The sequence below is a fragment of the Aristolochia californica genome, unplaced genomic scaffold (genome assembly GCF_029961685.1).
Source record: "Aristolochia californica isolate CCGP_79_NKW_82.1479 unplaced genomic scaffold, dmAriCali1.0.hap1 SCAF_8, whole genome shotgun sequence".
Lineage (NCBI taxonomy): Eukaryota > Viridiplantae > Streptophyta > Magnoliopsida > Piperales > Aristolochiaceae > Aristolochia > Aristolochia californica.
In genome coordinates, this window is record NW_027182279.1 from 1,725,955 (window position 1) to 1,738,261 (window position 12,307).

General features: G+C 39.9%; 2 protein-coding genes across 3 annotated transcripts; both read left to right on the top strand.

Moving 5' to 3' along the window:
- The first annotated feature begins 510 nt into the window (after window positions 1-510).
- On the top strand, window positions 511-7,753 carry LOC137939044 (ARF guanine-nucleotide exchange factor GNOM-like). 2 transcript variants are annotated; one of them, XM_068784214.1, is made up of 4 exons: window positions 511-562; window positions 2,541-3,387; window positions 3,470-6,548; window positions 6,719-6,806. In XM_068784214.1, the coding sequence occupies exons 2-4, from the start codon at window positions 2,656-2,658 to the stop codon at window positions 6,724-6,726; spliced, it is 3,819 nt and encodes a 1,272-aa protein (XP_068640315.1). In that variant the 5' UTR covers window positions 511-562; window positions 2,541-2,655; the 3' UTR covers window positions 6,727-6,806. The 2 variants fall into 2 exon arrangements, with proteins under 2 accessions (XP_068640315.1, XP_068640314.1); XM_068784213.1 differs by having other exon boundaries at window positions 3,470-7,753.
- Window positions 7,754-8,536: 783 nt separating this feature from the next.
- On the top strand, window positions 8,537-9,320 carry LOC137938675 (peptidyl-prolyl cis-trans isomerase-like). The gene has a single exon (XM_068783662.1). The coding sequence runs from the start codon at window positions 8,594-8,596 to the stop codon at window positions 9,110-9,112; it is 519 nt and encodes a 172-aa protein (XP_068639763.1). The 5' UTR covers window positions 8,537-8,593; the 3' UTR covers window positions 9,113-9,320.
- The last annotated feature ends 2,987 nt before the right edge of the window (window positions 9,321-12,307 follow it).

Below are 12,307 nucleotides of genomic sequence, written 5' to 3' on the forward strand. Positions count from 1 at the left end.
AAGGCAAGAGGACCTTTTTCGTCAAAACTTTACAAGAGGTAGTTTTGAGGAATTGTTCAATGTTTAAGCCCTGTTTTAGCATTTGTATCATTTGGGGTATCGTTTTACAATTTTCCGAATAGAAAGACCCACTCTTCGTCTCTGACTCCTCTTTCCAGCAGCAGCCCCCCGTCTCCTCCCTCCTTCACTGTTCCCGCAAAATCAACTGCCAGCCTTAATTGACTCCATCTGCTGCTGCGTCTGCATTGTGAAGGTGAAATTTTTATAAATTATTAATGTTAGTCGTGGTTTATGTCTCTTTCTTAGTAACAATTTTTGTCATGGTTTGGTTGTCCTGCAGATCGGATCTGAATTCTAGTTTACAAGGGTCTTGGATCCCATGTGTTGGCATTTATTTTAAACATGAGGTTATTTTATGCCCAATTATTCTTTCGAATCTCACAATACTGAACTCCTTGTAAGCTCTCGGAGCCGCTCAATTCTGCTGCCTAATAAGAGTTTTCATGTCTTCGAATTATGTTTTGTCATGCTTGATGCTCTTCAGAAGGCGATACTATTAAAGGTATTTAGCTTGCTTTTTTTTTTTAAATCCTCTGTATGTTTTGTCCTTTTTTCAGAGTGGGCAGAATGTGACACAGTTGCTTGGATCATGTAAGCCTTTTGCGTAAAAAATGCTTTACTACCTTTTCAACATCAAGAAGCAAGTCTATATTGTCCCAAGCGAATGCTCTGGGTCACAAGAATTTAGTTAAGGCGAGAGGAACCGGTTGTTTAGTATTTGATCTTCAAATGCGAATGAGTGCATTGTATTTATTATGATTCTGTTTTCATTCTTGTCGATTTTAAGTCATTATTTCTGGGAGGCATTGTTATAGAAAACCCTTTTATGGTAAACAGTTTTTTTTTTTAGATGCCATGCTGTATGGTATTTGTCACCTCAGTGAGTAAACTAGTTGTACTTAGTTAGAATGACTATTTTGGGAGTAGCGAATTTCGCTGTTTATTAATGGTTCATCTTTAGACTCTGGATTGTGACTACAGTTCGGTTATTACAATTAATGCTTATGGATTTATCCTATTTGCTTTGGCTATTACAATTAATGCATATGGATTTATCCTATTTGCTACTAGTTAGTATGTTAGTGGTCTTACAAACTCCCAAGGTCTAATTGCTACATTTTTTTGTGGACGACTTAAAGTTACAGAACACCTGTAAGTGAAATTAGATGTCCATTCAGAAGTTTATATCTACAGAAACTAATAAGCCCTCAAATGCCGGGTTTTTATTGAATTGTTGTGGGTAATAAATTCCTGTTCCTTTTGAACCCTGGGTTGATGGCTTTGAGCTTTGTCTAATGAAGATCAATTGTGAAAGGTCTCCAATATACTGATCGAAATGTTTAGTGTAAATTGATTTTTTTTCATTTTAAAAAAATGTTTCTGTAAATTAATTTTTAAGACTCCCTTTTCTTTTGCTGCAATGGCATTCGTCATCCTTTGTTTGTTAGGGACAAACAGTTTTCAACATTGACTTGTAAGGAGGTTTGCTTAATGAATGTTTTTATTTTTTTATTTTTTATTACAATGAGAAGAGAGAATAAAATGCATAAGATGGAAAAAGTTACATCGTATATCATGGTTCATGTGTTCCAAAATCTTTTTGCTGCTCGCTAGATGTTTTAGTCAAGAAAGTTCTGTTGTAGAACTTAAGGTGGGCAAACAGAATCAGTGAAAACTATGAAGAGATCTTGGTGTAAATTGTGTTCTATCTTTCTATTGGTTGGAATAACTGGGGGTACTGTGCGTGTTTTGAGAGTTAACAGGAGAAAATAGCTCTTTCATTTTGGACCATTAGACACATAAATAATGCTTGAAGGATCAGGTGGCTCAGATTACCATAATCATCTGTTTTGATGTTTCAGATCATTTTAATGTTTTTTGTAATAACGTAGAGAATGTAGAACCAGTATTTTTTACAGTATCCAACAGGAAAAGAAAACAGTTGTTCCAAGTTATTGTTATTTACATAGAACAAAACCACTTCGTTGTTGTAAAAAATTACCTTTTTTAACAGAAGTATACAATTAAATTCTTGTCTTGCATTTCTTGTCCTTTATGTATTGCTTCACTTTGTCCACCTCACTCAGTTTGAGTGCATTGGCCATTTTGTAGAAAACTCTGTATTTAATCATTTAGCTACCACTTTCCATTATTAGTGGAGTAGTACTATTCTAGCATAGAAATGAGTTTGTGCTCCTTTTTTGTGGAGAAATTTTCATATTTTTGGTTTGTTCTCCACTTATGATGAAACTCCTATATGCTATCTTTGTTTTGTTGGCTTCATCCATGAAAATTCTGAATTAACTTTAGATGTTTATGTAGATATCTATTTATTTAAACATTTAATTTGAACTTCAGTGACATTTTTAGTTTAAATAAATTCATTATGCTTGAAATCATCTGAAATTCTCTAGTGTGTTTTCCATTTTTATGAGTTCAAATGCCATTTCAATGATTGTGACATGTGGTTTCTTCTACAGGTTGGGCGGCGTAGATTGACTTTGCTTTCTGTGTTGGCAAGTCCTGCAAATAAGATTTGGTTTTTAATGGTTTAAACTGCTCTGTCGGACTTGGTACTGAGAGAAGGATAAAAGTATGGGGCGGCTAAAACTAGAGTCTGGAATTAAGGCAATTGAGGAAGAGCCGTCAGATTTTGAGTCTATTTCTAACAGTGCTGCTCTATCATGTATGATAAACTCCGAAATTGGTGCAGTCTTGGCAGTCATGAGGAGAAATGTGAGATGGGGAGGTCGTTACATGGCTGGTGATGACCAACTAGAGCACTCTCTGATCCAAAATTTGAAGTCTCTTCGAAGGCAAGTCTTCTCATGGCAACACCAATGGCATACAATCAATCCAATTCTTTATCTCCAGCCCTTTTTGGATGTGATACAATCCGATGAAACTGGAGCCCCTATCACTGGTGTTGCACTATCATCTCTCCATAAGATTCTAACTCTTGACAACCTTGATCTGAATACAGTAAATGTTATTGATGCAATGCATTTGGTGGTTGATGCTGTGACCAGTTGCCGCTTTGAGGTGACAGACCCTGCTTCAGAAGAGGTGGTACTGATGAAGATATTGCAAGTTCTTCTGGCATGCATGAAAAGCAAGGCATCCATTGCGTTGAATAATCAGCACGTATGCACTATTGTAAATACATGCTTCCGCATTGTTCACCAAGCAGGGACTAAGGGTGAGCTGTTGCAGAGAATAGCTCGCCATACAATGCATGAGCTTGTTAGGTGTATATTTTCACATGTACCAGACATTGATGAAACGAAACATCCAGCAATCAATGGTAGCACACCTGTGAAACAAGAGGTAAATTCTCATTGCAACTTTTAATTATTTTTAAAGGCTTTCTTCTGTCTGATTCCTGATGAAGCCCAAATTTCATGTCCAGGGCGGTTTGCGTGTAGAGAATGGCAATTGCAGTTCAGACTATGATGACCCACCACCTGTTGGTGTGTTTGGCTCAAATAATTCAGCATCAAATGTGAGAGATGAAGCTGCATCAGGGTTCGCTAGCAGCAAGGAGTTATCAAATGACCACCTTGCTACAGAACCATATGGGATCCCTTGCATGGTGGAGATATTCCATTTTCTGTGTTCTCTCTTAAACATTGTTGAGCAGATTGAGATGGGACCAAGGTCCAACCCTATCACATTTGATGAAGACGTTCCACTTTTTGCCTTGGGCTTGATTAATTCAGCCATTGAGTTGGGGGGGCCATCTATACATCAACACCCGAAGCTACTGTCTCTGATACAGAATGAACTATTACGGAATCTGATGCAATTTGGTCTCTCTATGAGCCCACTAATCCTTTCAATGGTTTGCGGCATTGTTCTCAACTTGTACCACCATCTGCGCACAGAGCTGAAAATGCAGCTTGAAGCTTTCTTTTCTTGCGTGATTCTGAGGCTTGCTCAGAGCAGATATGGGGCTTCTTACCAGCAGCAAGAGGTTGTAATGGAGGCTCTTGTAGATTTTTGCCGACAGAAGCAGTTCTTGCCTGAGATGTATGCTAATTTGGACTGTGACATAACATGTAGTAATGTCTTTGAAGATCTGGTAAATTTGCTTTCCAGGAGTGCTTTTCCTGTGAACAGTCCACTCTCTGCACTGCATGTCCTTGCCTTGGATGGTCTGATTGCAGTTATTCAGGGAATGGCTGAAAGAATTGGCAGTGGGCCTCCTGCTCAAGAGCATAACCATATGGAACTTGAAGAGTATTCTCCTTTCTGGACAGTTAAGTGTGATAACTACTCTGATCTGAATCATTGGGTTGGATTTGTACAACGAAGGAAGTACATCAAAGGTAGGTTGGCAATAGGTGCTGATCACTTCAACAGAGATCCAGAGAAGGGGTTGGAGTTTCTTCAAGGGAACCATCTTTTGCCTGATAAACTTGATCCTCAGAGTGTGGCTTGCTTTTTCAGATATACTGCTGGGCTAGATAAAAATCTTGTGGGTGATTTCTTGGGGAACCATGATGAGTTTTGTATACAAGTGCTTCACGAATTTGCTGGAACTTTTGATTTTCAGGACATGAATTTGGATACTGCACTGAGGCTATTTTTAGAAACATTTAGGCTCCCTGGGGAGTCTCAAAAAATCCAAAGGGTACTTGAGGCATTCTCTGAGAGATATTATGAGCAGTCCCCACAAATTTTGGCTAACAAAGATGCTGCACTCCTCTTGTCCTACTCACTTATATTGCTCAATACAGATCAACACAATATACAGGTTAAGAAGAAGATGACTGAAGAGGATTTCGTCCGTAACAATCGGCAGATCAATGGTGGAACTGACCTTCCACGTGAATTTCTCTCTGAGCTCTACCATTCAATATGCAAGAATGAGATACGAACAATTCCTGAACAGGGTGCTGGATATGCTGAAATGACCCCAAGCCGCTGGATTGATCTTATGCTCAAATCCAAGAACACTGCACCATTCATTCTATGTGATGGCAGTGCACACCTTGACCACGACATGTTTGCTATCATGTCTGGCTCAACAATTGCTGCTATATCTGTTGTGTTTGACCATGCAGAGCAAGAAGATGTCTTGAACACATGTGTTGAGGGTTTCGTGGCCATGGCTAAGATCTCGGCATGTCACCATCTGGAAGGAGTCTTGGATGATTTGGTTGTTTCTCTTTGTAAGTTCACAACCTTATTGAATCCTTCTTCTGTTGAGGAGCCCGTTCTGGCATTTGGAGATGACGTGAAAGCTAGAATGGCTACTGTAACTGTCTTCACCATAGCAAACAGATATGGGGACTATATTCGAACAGCATGGAGAAACATCCTGGATTGCATCTTGAGACTCCACAAGCTTGGCCTTCTTCCAGCCCGTGTTGCTAGTGATGCAGCTGATGATTCAGACCTCGACCCTGCCCATGGGAAACCAGTCGTGGCTACCTCTTTATCCGCCTCTCATATTCCTACCATGGGTACTCCTCGAAGATCATCTGGGTTGATGGGAAAATTCAGTCAGTTATTATCTCTAGACACAGAGGAACCGAGATCACAACCAACTGAACAGCAATTAGCAGCGCACCAGCGAACTCTTCAGACAATACAGAAATGTCACATTGATGGTATATTTACGGAGAGCAAATTTCTTCAGGAAGATTCACTTATGCATCTTGCAAAAGCTTTAATATGGGTAGCAGGTCGACCTCAAAAGGGGAACAATTCTCCTGAGGATGAAGATACTGCTGTTTTCTGCTTGGAATTGCTTATTGCTATCACATTGAACAACCGAGACAGGATTACTCTTCTTTGGCAGGGGGTATATGAACATATAGCCAATATAGTCCAATCGACTGTGATGCCTTGTGCCCTGGTGGAGAAAGCTGTTTTTGGACTCCTCCGTATCTGTCAGAGATTGCTTCCATATAAGGAGAATCTAGCTGATGAGCTCTTAAGGTCACTTCAACTAATACTGAAGCTTGATGCTAGGGTTGCTGATGCTTATTGTGATCACATAACACAAGAAGTCTTGAGACTAGTGAAAGCAAATGCTACGCATATTAGGTCTCAGATGGGGTGGCGGACCATAACATCCCTGCTCTCCATCACTGCCCGCCACCCAGAAGCTTCTGAAGCAGGTTTTGAGGCTCTGCTATATATTATGACTGATGGGGCTCACCTCACTCCATCCAATTATGTACTGTGTGTGGATGCTTCAAGGCAGTTTGCCGAATCCAGGGTCGGGTTGGCTGATAGATCCATGCGTTCTTTAGACTTAATGGCAGAGTCTGCCGCAAGCCTTGCAAAATGGAGTCATGAAATTAAGGAGGCTGGAGAGGAGGGTTCAAAATTTTCTCAAGAAATAGGTGAGATTTGGCTTATGTTGGTCCAAGGGCTCAGAAAAGTGTGCTTGGATCAGAGAGAGGAGGTTAGGAATCATGCAGTTTTCTCTTTGCAAAGGTCCTTAACAGGAGTGGATGGAATTTGCTTAACTCAAGGTTTGTGGTTGCAGTGCTTTGACCAAGTGATGTTTACAATGCTTGATGACTTGCTTGAGATTGCACAGGGCCACTCCCCTAAGGACTATAGGAACATAGAGGGCACTCTTGTGCTTGCCATGAAATTACAATCCAAAGTGTTCTTACAATTACTAAATGATCTCTTTCAGGCAACTAGCTTCTGCAAATTGTGGCTTGGGGTTCTGGCCCGCATGGAGAAATATTTGAAGGCCAAGGTGAGAGGAAAAAAGAGTGAGAAACTTCAGGAGCTAGTGCCTGAACTCCTCAAGAATACTTTGCTTGTGATGAAAACTAAGGGAATTCTTGTACAGAGGACCGCCCTTGGTGGGGATAGTTTGTGGGAATTGACATGGTACCATGTAAAGAACATAGCACCATCTTTGCAATCCGAGGTCTTTCCGGAAGAAGAACATAGTGAAGTAGGGAATGGTGAAGTGACACAGGGTGGATCCTGAAGGTGGTCAGATAATTAGGGTTGTGAAATCTTTCTTGTGAGTCTCCTGCCTTTATACGGGTACATCACTTTCAAGTCCATGTTCAATAGTATGGTATCCTCCATTTTGAGGTCAAGGGACCGAACAGCACAAATGCACAATTTGTAGGTTTACAGAAGTGGAAGGTTAGATTGGGGGCCACATACCTCAACAGACACAGACAAGAGCTCTCGAGTCGAGGTATTTTATGTGGAAAATGATCATTTATCCTAAAGGTAATTGACCTGTTGGCCCCCTACATTGGTTTCTTTCAGGCGTTTCCCTTCCTTTAACTATCATGTATAGAAATACACCGGTGATTTGCCATGTTAACTCCTACCTGATGATCTTTGGTCTCCACTCATGACTCACTGACCTGAACTGGAGCTCATGTCTGATTCAAATTTTCTTCTGAGAAAACCACAGTTCTGGAGATCCATCATTCCCCTTCCCCCTCCCCCTCTCTCTCTCTCCCCCTCATTTCTGTTCTCATTTCCTCTAACCTTGATTGTTGAGGAAGAGCCTATTTTGGTTGATGTTAATGTACTGCTCCAGCATATTGTTTGACGTTTTAACTAGGAAAATTAATTGATATCTGTACTCTTTTAGATACACCCAAAGTTTCTCTTCCCAGTCTGGCTTGATATATTCCCTTGTCACTTCAAACCAATCCAGTTGTCGCGAATCAAGACCCACCCAGTCTCCTCTATGCCCATCAGATCCGATTTGACTCGCATTGTGCGTCTCAAGCAATGAATCAAACATGCTGTGTGCAGTGGCTAAACGATCTAAAGGATTGATATTTCTTCCATCACCATCGCACCTTTTTTGCTCATTGGAAATACATGTATTTTATATATAAAAATCAGTAGATGGTCGATTCGTCTCTTTTGTTCTGAAGGCGACTCGCGTCATTTTGCCGCGTCCAATCCGGCACCCCGGCCCAAGCCGAACTCAAACCGAACTCAAGTAAAAATTACACTGAGCCAAATTCGGTTCGGCTTGGTACCACCATTTGGCACGGTATTCCTTCTACCTGAATTGGGCTCAACGGGCTACCGATGTCCAGCCCATCATAAGTTTGACCCAAGTTGGTCTAAATTTCAATCCGGTTCAATCCGTTCCGGGCTAACTTAATCCATTAAATTTTAGGAATATCCACAGACCATAACTGATCCATAGCATCCCTTCTTGTTACGGCGGACCACGTGTTACTTACTGTACGCATGCGAGATGTCCCTTGGCATTACTCACAAGTGGCTGATCAGACGCGAGGCACCGTGGCACTCCCCTAGCGAATAAGTCAAAGCATATTCCTCTAACTTAACCCATTTTACCGCTCCCAGATCTAACTGCGGTCAACTCATCTCTCATTTTTGTCCTCATCCACACGTATTTCGATGTGGCCACGTCTTCCAAACAAACGGTCCAGATCGTCAAGTCCAAGATATTCCTCACCGGCGACACTATAAATAGTCTCGAAGGGAGCAACAAAACCCTATCTTTATCACAGTAGTGAGCCACATCTGATTCTTGCCTTCTCAGCCTACAATGCCGAACCCTAAGGTTTTCTTCGATATGGCGATCGGTGGCGCTCCGGCCGGCCGGATCGTGATGGAGCTTTACGCTGATACGACCCCTCGCACGGCGGAGAACTTCCGCGCTCTCTGCACTGGCGAGAAAGGCGTCGGCCGGAGCGGAAAGCCGCTGCACTTCAAGGGATCTAAGTTCCACCGAGTGATCCCTGATTTCATGTGCCAGGGTGGAGATTTCACCCAAGGAAATGGTACCGGCGGTGAGTCCATCTACGGGGCTAAATTCGCCGACGAGAACTTCATAAAGAAGCACACTGGACCGGGCATCCTCTCCATGGCCAACGCTGGGCCGAACACTAACGGATCGCAGTTCTTCATCTGCACTGTCAAGACGCCGTGGCTCGACGGGAAGCACGTGGTGTTCGGGCAGGTCGTTGAGGGACTAGAAATTGTGAAGGCGATCGAGAAGGTTGGATCGTCGTCTGGAAGGACCGCGAAAGAGGTGACGGTCGCTGATTCTGGTCAGCTCTCCTGAGCGCGTGTTTTTTCGAGTGGCTGTTCTAATTAGGGCTTTACTGCTTTTTAGCCCCTTTTTTTTCTGATGCTAGTTTCTGTGAGGGTGTGAAGTTGTCTGGTGATATGGGTTTATATGCCATCAATTTGGGTTCCGATCTTGATGGAGAGTTATCTTAAGTTATGGCTGTGGCATCTTACCAGTAAATAAAAAAAAAATTCTCAAACAAGGAGCATTATACCTGCTAATTAACTCCTCTTCTATTATCTCCCATTCCAAGACTAAAATCAGATCTGCAATTTTCGAGTAATCAATTTCATTCAAACTGAAGCCAGTATGTTTGATTCGGTTTTCCTTGTTCAGGCGTTGATAACGAAGTGCTTGATTTTTTTATCTAGGTAGAAAAAGCATCTTATTTCGTCCCTTGTAACGGAAAGTCTTTTCTAATCTAAAGTCAAGTGCAATTTGGAAATTGAATAGTGATCTGTTCAGATTGTAACATCGATACAATTGTAAAACGAATCACTTAGTCTTTTGGATCTCGGTATTGTTATTGAAAGCAGAAAATCTTGTGATCATTTTCTCTTCCGGTCTCAAAATCTTTGAAGTCTGGAAGTTCCGATAAATGATGGCAGAACCAACTGTGCAGACGGCTAGATAATATTCAGTGGGCCGTACGAGCACAGCAGCTGCCACGGACTGAAATAAAGGGGAATTGAAGCTTTACCGGCCGAATCATTGGATCAGGAGGGCCATCAGTTGAGCCTCTTTCAAATAATGTTCCCAAGCATGAGCAAATAATATTCAAATTACAGTCACAGAGGAAGGTACGGCATGAATCAAGGAAAAGGAACACCGATGCAGCAATCTGGAGTCTTTCTCTATTTTTCTATTTAAGATTCCTCGTCTAGGTTGAACCAGTCTACTCGGTAAAGACAGGGTTGTGTATTGAAAGGTAGTAACGGGATTGAAAAACCAGCTACATGGTGGGGGCGAGCAAAATTAGGGTTATGTGGTGGGGGTGGGTGGGTTGGTGGGTGGGTGGAGGTTTCTTAAAACCCGCCTAGCAAATATATCAAAATCTCTAAAATTAATGGAAAAGGGAAAGTTAGACACTTAAATATTTCCCATTTTAGGTTGCCCCTTCCGGGTGTCCATAGCAAGACCATGACAATCCATCATGCTTGTATGGTTGCAATTAGAATTGTAAGATGTAGGTGGGTGGTTAGTGTCAAACACTATATGATGATAGCATTGGTCGGTTCAAAGCAAGGTTAGTAGTTAAATCATCCACTTAGTTCAATAAAATTGATCATTATAAAAGAACATTCTCTCCTGTTGTTAAACTCAAGTTTGTACGTGTTTTCATCTTTTTAATTGCTTTTTTTTTTTCTTTTTACCTCTAATAAGAGTTTTATATGACACAACCACTAGGGTTTTTAGCTAAAGGGGAGATTGTGTGCAAGTTCGGGAAATCTATAACAATCTCCACATGCTTGGTTTAAAAGTTAAGGAGTACTTCTTATGGTAAATGGACAAAAGACAAGGGACACCTTTTTTTGTCATTTTTAACATTTAGCCATGTTCAAATATTTAAAATTACACTATATAAAGGGTCCATTCATCCCTTTTTGTTTGATCTTTATTAGCAATTGGACTTGTTTAGATGGTTGTATTTCATATACAACCATCCAAATGTGATATTTTAAAATATAATTAAGATTTTATGGATAATTATGGCCTTATAAGTAGTAAAAATATATAAATAAAAAATTATTATTTCTAATGTCTAATGGATAGTTTAGTGGCTCACTTGATGGGCAGAGTCATCAAGTTTGTACAAAAGAGGTAAAAAGAAAAAGGGAGAGATTTTTATTTAATCAGGATGGTTTCTTATGACAATTTCATGTATATTTATAGGTAAATATTGTTAGAGTTTGTTGTCTGGATTAAGTACTGTTTTTCGCTACCTAATAGATCGGTCTTTTGGATAGTATTGGCTAGGCGTTTAACAAATATGGGATAATATGAATCCAATAAATTTCTCTTGATTTGTCATTGATTGACCAATTTATCACATAAATTAATTATAAATATATTAAATCAATTAAGTGATTGCATTAATCAAGCACATCAAGTGATTATTTCTTGATTTTTAAAATTAAGATATACCAATCAATACAATTCTCCTTAATTAATACAATCAATTATGTGATTCTCACTAATCAAGCACATCAAGAGACTTTTTTTATTTTTTATTTAAGATAAATTGATCAATTAATTGATTTTTTATTGATTTATCCATTTATTATTAAAATTAATTACAAATTTAAAAAAATTATTAAATATTTTCTTAATATTTTTCCCCTTGCAAAAAGAAGGAGAAGGAGAGCATTTATGAGCAAATTTAACGCTGAAAATTTTAAAATTAAACAGCAAAAAATACAAATAAACAAATAACAGGATACGATTTACGGATTCCCGATACAATCCGATACGTGGCCGTGTCGGATTCGGCGTACTTCAACTTTCTGACGACGCCGGCGGCCGGGCGTGCGAGAAATGTAGGAGTGATACGCTATTCTAATAGCCCCTCCTCGTTTCTGTCACCTGCCTCGTCATTCCAGCATATACCGTCCAGAAGAAGGCCCATATGTCTCCGTAAAATTTCTTAAATGCCATTGTGCTTGTCTTTCTCTGGGCTACGTGAAGCTGCTCTGGCCTGGTTGGGTTTGGAAGAACCAAAATTCCGGATGTATGTAAACCGGGTTTAGGTTGGTTTTGGTCCAATTATAATTTTGTCTAAATTTGTTTAAAAAGGGTCACCATTACTATATTGGAAATCTATATGTAGCATTGTTATTGAGTTTTCAAATTAATGACTCAATTTTGGCTCTTGCTGCACTATTAGTCGGGATTTGTGCATTTAGTTCACCCCATATAGTTGATCGAATTATAAATAAGTGAGATTTAATCGATAGAGATACACAACATTCATGTACTCTATTGAGATTTTGATCGATTACTTGTGTTTTACCAATTAATAGTGCCAAATCAATTACATATCAATCAATATTAGATTTGTTAGTTTGGGTTCATCGAGAAACAAGATTGGTTCGTTCAATTTGATTTTCTTTTTGATCTATTCACTTAAAAAAATTATTTATTTACAACTCGTTTGATGTCTGTCTTGTTAGGAATTAGATATCTTATTTA